At 47.5% G+C, this 8,034-nt stretch overlaps 1 protein-coding gene across 1 annotated transcript; it reads left to right on the top strand.

Annotated features, from left to right (window-relative positions):
* The first annotated feature begins 1,342 nt into the window (after positions 1-1,342).
* LOC139286353 (zinc finger protein 271-like) lies at positions 1,343-7,615 on the top strand. The gene is made up of 4 exons (XM_070907107.1): positions 1,343-1,517; positions 2,922-3,794; positions 5,048-5,242; positions 6,113-7,615. The coding sequence occupies exons 1-4, from the start codon at positions 1,343-1,345 to the stop codon at positions 7,363-7,365; spliced, it is 2,496 nt and encodes an 831-aa protein (XP_070763208.1). The 3' UTR covers positions 7,366-7,615.
* The last annotated feature ends 419 nt before the right edge of the window (positions 7,616-8,034 follow it).

The raw sequence follows: 8,034 nt of genomic DNA, 5'->3' as shown, positions 1-8,034 counted from the left end.
TCTGGTGGCGAAGACGGCTCAGAATACGCTTCCACTGCCAATTACGCTGCAGATCAGCCACAGTTTGAGGGGGGGAAAAAAAAAAAAACAGAATAAACCTGGAGCTGCGTTATAGTTACTATAGATAATAAGTAAGAATTATTTATGTAGATGTTTTTTTTTTGTTTGTTTATACACACACACAGGAAAGAGAACATACAGTAGCACAAAGCAAGTTGGATATAGTGGTAAGAATGTGTTATGTAGCTGGAGGTGCATGGAAAACGGCTGCAAAGTCGCTCTGCTCCTTTCTTACGCAACTTATCGACGTCACTACGCGAAACACAGCGCCACCTCCGGCCGGCTGACCGCCCTGCCCGCTGAAACCCAGTGAATCCGTCTCGCTGGCTGCCCGCCGCTCTTTTCCCGGTAACGCCAGGCGCTCCGCTGTTGGCAGCAAGAACCCACACAAAAGTCACAAAAGTCCATGGAATTCTCGCGTTTAAACACCGACTTTCGCAGCAACCTGGGCGGGTACAAAACTTTTGAGGATGCAGTCTGACTGGCTTGGATAACAGGTCAATAAATAACGTCGGCTTCAGGTGTTGCTCCGATTGGTCGGTTGCTCCGTCGGCAGCGCCCCTTGGAACCTGAGAGTGTTCCAGACTGTGGTCTGTATTTGCGAATTGGTCTGGCGGATGATCCGGCCTACTGTTTTTTTCTGTTTTGTGTTATCACATTCAGGAGTGCATTCATCTCTCCAAAGTTTTTAAGCCCCCTCCACCTTTGCTACTGATCCCTTCCATTACTGGAATTCTTTCGTTTCTCGACGGTCTAAAGGTGCCACCTCCAAATTGAACTCCTTTTGTTTCCCCATGTCACAGTGGCTTTGTCTTGTCTTTGAACGGGTCTGTGAATGGAGCGGAAGGATGAACTTATTGTGGCCGCACCTCAAAACCACTGCTTAAATTTGGATATATATGCAAAGGAAGTTCAACTAAAAGCCGACGACGCCACCTAGGGGCGAGTGTCGTCTAGTCTCTGAGGCAGAGACCACACCGTTCCAGTCAGCTCATTTCGCCAGTTGCAGCATCCAATAGAATCATTAGAACGCTTGGCATTAGGCCTGCTGAGTCCTGCAGCATCGAAAAACTGCTGCAAAATCCCTTTAATGTGACTTGAACATGACCGCATACTGTCCGCTATGTGTGAATGTGTGTGTGTGTGTGTCGGGGTGCTGTGGCGGGAAGGAGGGGCTCCAGGCGGGAGGAGCGGCAGCAGCAGCAGCAGCAGCGGGAGGAGGAGGAGGAAGGGGCGGCCACACGACCGCCGCTGCTCGCCGCTCTCGGGTCGTTGCGCGACGATGTCCACGATTCAAACACTGCGGGCTTTCGTCAGCCAGCGACTGGCCGCGGCCGTGGAGGAGATCTTCGGGCTGCTGGAAGCGACCATATCGAGCTACGAGCAAGAGATCGCCCGGCAGCGCAGGCTGCTGGAGGACGGCGTCGAGCCTACCGACGCCCGCGTAAACCAAGCAGGTCCGTGTGGGCGGTGTGTCCGGACGCGACAGGTTCAGCCCTTTTACATTGCTTTACAACATGGCGAGTGTGTCCGTCCGACAATTAGCCCCCCTTCCCCCCCCCCCGCGGGCAGCGCCGTTAAATTGGACCAGGTTAAACCCGGAAGTCGACCAACGTAGCCCCTTTCGCAATAAAGGCGCAAAGCAAGACGTTCAAATAAGGGAAGTTGAAGAGAATGCCAAAATGTGGAGCTAAATCCAGGCCAGTGGTTTTGGATAACTTGGAGGGGGGGGGGACAAAATTGTGGCTGAAAAACTAAAATATGAATCTGAAGCTGTTTGAAAAAAAAAAATACAACAACGTATTCAAAATAAAAGTTTTTTTTCTCCAGCTGTAATATAAATTTGAATCAGTTCTTGAATTCTTTAGAATAAATGATTTATTTATCCATAAAGAAACGGGAGGACTGAATTATACTGACAGATGAATGTGTAACACCGTGGAACAAATAGTTGGTTAATTGCTCAAACAATTCCTTCAGTAATGTATGAGTAGATTGACTGATTAAGAAGAGTTAATTGGCAACTATTTTATTATTTTGCTATTTAGTTTTAGGCACGTTTTTTAAGGACAATAATGCCTAAAAGTCCCTACTTTACCCCAGGGTAGTGTTTCTACTATAAACTGTGGCAAAACTCCAGCATAGTGAGGCGTCTTCTACTGTGTTTAAATGCAGCTTACAGGTAGGAAGGCTAGTCGTTGCTGCCCCCTGGTGGTCGGAAGTATTAACAACTCCTATCACTACACCCAACTTCTCAATTGTGAATATTTTCTGGGGGGTTTTTTGTTTGTTTTTTTGACCACCGTCTGCACTGAGAACTTGTGATGGGGACTTTTTTTTTTTTTGCTATGTGCTGACATTCTATAGACAAAATGAAAATGACCCTGGTCCTAATGTGTGTTCATTTTATTCAATAAATGCATTTTTCTTTCCCCCATGACATGAGAATACAAAATAATACCCACATGCTGACATCTCATTCCCAATTCTTCTTTTTTTTAATGTTTCAATGATTCCATGACGACAAGAACATTCATTTGGATCTGGGATTCCAAATGTCACCAATGTATCAGCCAGGTCGATTAATAGGTCTAGCTCTAGTTGTAATAATATTAGCTTATTGCCTATATATATATATATATATATATATATCGCTATCTGTGTATATTTCAGCTGATAGGTAACAAGCAGTACAGAAAGTGGATTTGAGGTGTTACTGTTACGTATTTTGTCCACTAGAGAACAGTAACAAGTTGAATTTTTCAATTGTAAAACTCAGTGTGGATCTGTGTGATGAAATGTACGATAACTTCTCATCAAGCCATATTAGCTGTTTGTCTGTATTTCAGTTTTACCTCCAGACGTCCGAAAATCGATTGTCAGAAAAGAAGAGCAGCAAGAGTGGAGGACCGGTCTTGGCCGGGAGGACCCAGAGCCCCCACGCATTAAAGAGGAACAGGAGGAACTCTGGAGCAGTCAGGAGGGAGAGCAGCTTCAAGGACAGGAGGAGGATGATGCCGCCGCCAGATTCCCATGCACTGCTGTCTCTGTGAAGAGTGAAGATGACGAGGAGGAGGCTCAGGCCTCGCAGCTTCGTCCGACACAAGCTGAGGAGAAAAGTGAGGCAGAGCCTCCGGCCTGCAGCTCAGCTGGACAGATGGAGACGGAAGCCGACAGCAGTCATCAGCTGCTGTCTTTAAACTGCTGTGAGTCAGAGACTGAGGATAGTAATGATGACTGGAAGGAGACAAGAGAACCAGAGTCAGGTTCAGACACACTGAAAAATGAGAGCACTGCGAGTCGTAATGAACCCCACACCCGCGAGAGGCCGTTCAGTTGCACAGTTTGTGATAAAAGATTCGGCTGCAAAGGAAATCTACACGCCCACATGAGAAGCCACACGGGGGAGAAGCCTTTCACCTGCACCGTTTGTAACAAAAGCTTTAGCGCAAAGGTCAATCTGAAGACTCACATGAGAAGTCATACCGGGGAGAAACCGTTCAGCTGCTCGGTGTGTAACAAAAGCTTTAGCCAGAAGAAGACGCTGGTTATACACTTGAGAAGTCACACGGGGGAGAGACCGTTTAGTTGCTCGTTCTGCGGAAAGCGCTTTAGTGAAAAGGGAACTTTGAAGAGACACACTAGAGTGCATACGGGAGAGAAACCATACAGTTGCAGCGCTTGTGGACGGCATTTTAGTTTGCTGTCGCACGTCAAAAGCCACAAGTGCGCTCGTGCGAGCAAGTAATAAGTGAAGCCGCCTGGTTTGTGTTTTCAAACTGATATTTGGGGTCAAGCTACGGACAGTGAAGCACTGCGCACGGAAGTCCTCCGGATGCCAAAACACCGAGCAGTGGTTTCGAATACTAAAAGATAAGATTCGACAACTCTGGAAATGATCACGGGGGCAACCTTTTTATGCTCCATCTCAACAATCAGAAGGTAAAAAGTAGAATTATAGCATTCGTTGTGGCAAAAGTTGGCATTGTCTTCGCAGTGTTGTCTGCTTACAGACTGAAAAAAAAAAAAAACATTCTACGGCAGCAGAGGAGGACAGCAGTCACTGGTGTTGACGCGTTCACAATGAGGCGGCCAGCAGTTCCTTTAAACTTCGCTACATTTTTGTTTTAATTCAATTTTTTTTCTTTTTTTGCCTTTTATTGCCATCGGCTTTGCAAAGGAACGGACCCTGGGGGCGACCACCCAGCCACACTCCTCCAGGACCAAAGTGCCAGCTTGGACCTAAAGGTTGCTCCACTTACCCAGCCTCTTCCTGGCTAATGTCCGGTCGCCGGAAGATGGAGTGGACTCAGGCTCCCAGATCAAGCTAATGCACGGACAGAACGCGAGACTCCGGCAAGGAGGACTCTGACTGTTTACACCAATGGTGCTTGGCGGTTTCCCGGACGTTGAGTTTAATGTTAAGATGCCGACCATGTTGTCTGCACTATCTTGTTGCTGCTGTTTACATTCTCCAAGACGCAAATGTAAAACGTGTATAGGAACTTAAGTATGTATATTTTTGGTCTAGCCTAAATGTACATATGTGTGTATATGTTCTATGTGTGTAGCATGAAGAGGCTCCAACTTACATTTCACTGTGCAACTCTGTGTTGTAAAATGACAAATAAAAATGACCTTGATTTGTTGACTGATGTAAGAACAAGGATAGCACGAACCTATACATACATAACCTCAGTGTAGAGTGCCTGTATTGTTTCCATACACAAATCCAATTAAATGGGGGAAAAAAAACCTGTACAGCAGAGTATTTGACGTATAACTTGTCCACCGGTGCAGCCTTAAACATTTTCAGTTGAAGTTCAGCTGGCGTTTCTGAAGATGAAGATTTATTCTGAAAGAGTCGCGCCGGAAGTCGCCGTGTTCCTGCCGGCAGAACACGGAAGCTAATGTTTGTTTGTTTTTTTTTGTTTTTTTTTTAGCTGCGAACGTAGATCCCACGAAAGAGTCCACATAACAATTTGAAACATGTCTAAAGTGGAAAGGCTGAGAGTGGCGGTGAGCGAGCGTCTCTCCGCGGCTGCCGAAGACATATTTGGACTGTTCGAAAGAGCCGTGGCGGAGTTCGAAGAGGAACGTTCCCGTTCCAAGCGGGAGAACGAGCGGCTCCGCAAACTACTCGACGCCGTTTTAAAGCCCGAAGTTCGGCTACGCAGAGCAGGTTAGCATCTAAACGTCGTCTAGCTACGCGTCGTGTTTTTTTTTGTTTTTTTTTTATATACCTTTATATTTCTTTTAAGGAAAGACACGAGGCGACGCCAGTGGTTTGAACGTATGTGTAATGTGACAGTAGTTTCAGAATCGGCGGTATTTGGAGAAGAATAATGGCATCTTAGGCTGCAGGGACTCTACTTCCGGTGTTTCGGTGTAACGAGTGACCCTGTCAACTGGCGCCTTCCAGCCCGACGCGTCCGTTGTGGTCGCAGTTACGGCGGCTGTTGACTGAAACTGTCTGTTTTCAGCCAGTTCCAGAACAACAAGCGACGTTCAAAAACGAACCAGGTAGGTGTGTGTGTGTGTTGATGACACAGCTGTCGTAGCTACAGCAACAGCAGACAGCATTCGGCCGGAAGTGGCCGGTTAACAGGGTCACTTGTTGCACCGAAACACCGGTTTGTCGCTGCTCTCAAAGTTTCACACAAATCACACTTACAGCTGATACAACAAGCGCAACAAAGCTGAACAGAGACAGGCACAATAAAGATGGAGCTATACTGAACACAGCAGCAGTGATGGTGTGCCCCCCCCCCACTGAGTCTTTATGCGTCATCTTGAAAATATCCTGATGGAATTGTCATCAGTTATTATTCTGTCCAGGCAGCTGAAGCCACTTGGTTGCGGTCAGAGAACTGTCAGATACTGTAGATCAGGCCGGTGGGTACTATGCTGACGCTCCGCCACCCTCCAGTGCCCCCCCCCCCCCCCAACTCACACACACTTTGCAGAAAACATGCCTCAAGGCACCAGTTGCCTCTACTTGGTGTGTTTGAGCTGCGTTGAACATCAGTGTGTGCATTGTTTGTTGTTTCAGTGTTATCTGCGGATGTTCAGTGGGACCCAGAGCCCCCACACATTAAAGAGGAACAGGAGCACCTCTGGAGCAGCCAGGAGGGAGAGCACCCTCAAGGACCTGTCCCCGTGAAGAGCGAAGGTGACGAGGAGGAGCGCGCCCGGTCCTCGCAGCTCCATCAAAGACAGACTGAGGGGAGCAGAGAGGCAGAGCCTCCAGCCTGCGGCTCGGCTCAACCAATGGGGACGGAGAGCGGCGGGGAGGACCGTGGAGGATCAGCACCATCCAGGAGCTTAGATCCGGATGGCCGTCAACCAGCTGATGACAACGAGACCCCAGAAACTCAATCAGATTTAAACACTGTGAAATTAAAGCAGACACGAATGGGCGATGACAGGACTTCAGACTCCTCTGAGCCCGAGACTGAAAACAGCGATGATGACTGGAAGGAGACCAGGAAGCCTCAGTCGGATTTAAAAGCACTGACAAACAATGGTGTTCCTGAAGGTGTTAAAGAATACAGCGCTGGCAAGAAGTCTCCCAGCTGCTCTGGGTGTGGTAAAACATTTGCCCCCAAGGACTGTGCGCAGAACCACATGACAAGTCCTGCAGGAGAGAAACCATTCGCCTGCTCCGTTTGCGTCCCGAGATCCACTCCAAGCTCACATTTGGTCACGTGTAAGGGAACTCATTCAGGGGGAAAAGCCTTCGGATGTTCAGTCTGTAAGAAACAATTCGGCTATAAAGGAGACGCTGTGAGGCACATCCGAACTCACACGGGGGAGAAACCCTTTAGCTGCTCGGTGTGCGGTAAAAGGTTCACACAGAGCACGGGTCTGGGCACGCACATGAGAACCCACACGGGGGAGAAGCCGTTCAGCTGCTCGGTCTGTCCCAAGCAGTTCATTCGGAGTGGGATTCTGGCCAGACACATGAGAGTCCACACGGGCGAGAAGCCTTACAACTGCTCGGTGTGCAACACCAGATTCAGCCTGAGCCAGTCCCTGTTAAAGCACATGCGGATCCACACGGGAGAGAAACCATTCGGCTGCTCGGTTTGCGATAAGAAATTCACACAGAAGGGACACCTGACGCAACACATGACGCTCCACACGGGGGAGAAGTCGTTCAGTTGCCGCGTTTGTGGTCGGAAATTCACAAGACAGTCGCGTGTGAAAAAGCACAAGTGCGTCACTGTGAGCGGCAGCAGCAAACTAAACTGCGGAGCTGCGACTGAGACACGTCCCAATTTGAATTTCTCACTGTCCAGTTGAAGTAGGAACAACATGAATGTATTTGAAATACGTTTGTAATAGGGCGGTCTCTTTTTTTTTTTCAAAAGATAAAGTTTGAATGGATTACAGCATCGCTTGTGAATTGCGCGGCTGGAAACTCAAAATTCTACGACCCGATCCCCGACCCAATCGCGAGCACGCCACAGTCGTTCACAGCTGTCAATCATGACGTATCGCCCTGTTTTTACAGCATCAAATGACTAATTAAAACCAAACAAAAAAAAAGAAACACGAACACAAACATCAGGGTGATAAGATCTACCTGAAATGACAGAAACCATGTATTTGATGTGTACTTTTTAGTTTGGCCTGTGTCCCATTCGCTAACACAGAGGGGGCGGGGCTTATGACCTGTACTGCAGCCAGTTACCAGAGGGGAGCTGTCAGCTGTCATGTCATCCATCGTTTTAGCAGTAACTTAATACGGCATTTACCTCCTTGGGTGGATTCTGACTTTAACAGACATTTATTTCAATGAAAACCTTCAGATTAATTACTTTAAACCCAACAAGCTGAATTGATTTACATGTATTGGGAAAAAAAAACTGTATTCAGCCTTTTTAACCAGTGATGGGTTAAGATGAAAAGGTGTATTTAATAATTCTATACTCTGTATTTATGGTTATAGATATTTTTCTTGGTGTTTGT

The sequence above is a fragment of the Enoplosus armatus genome, chromosome 6, assembly GCF_043641665.1.
Source record: "Enoplosus armatus isolate fEnoArm2 chromosome 6, fEnoArm2.hap1, whole genome shotgun sequence".
NCBI classification, from domain to species: Eukaryota; Metazoa; Chordata; class Actinopteri; order Centrarchiformes; family Enoplosidae; genus Enoplosus; species Enoplosus armatus.
The sequence above is the reverse complement of the archived record's forward strand: the minus strand, read 5'-3'. Positions and strand labels throughout refer to the sequence as shown.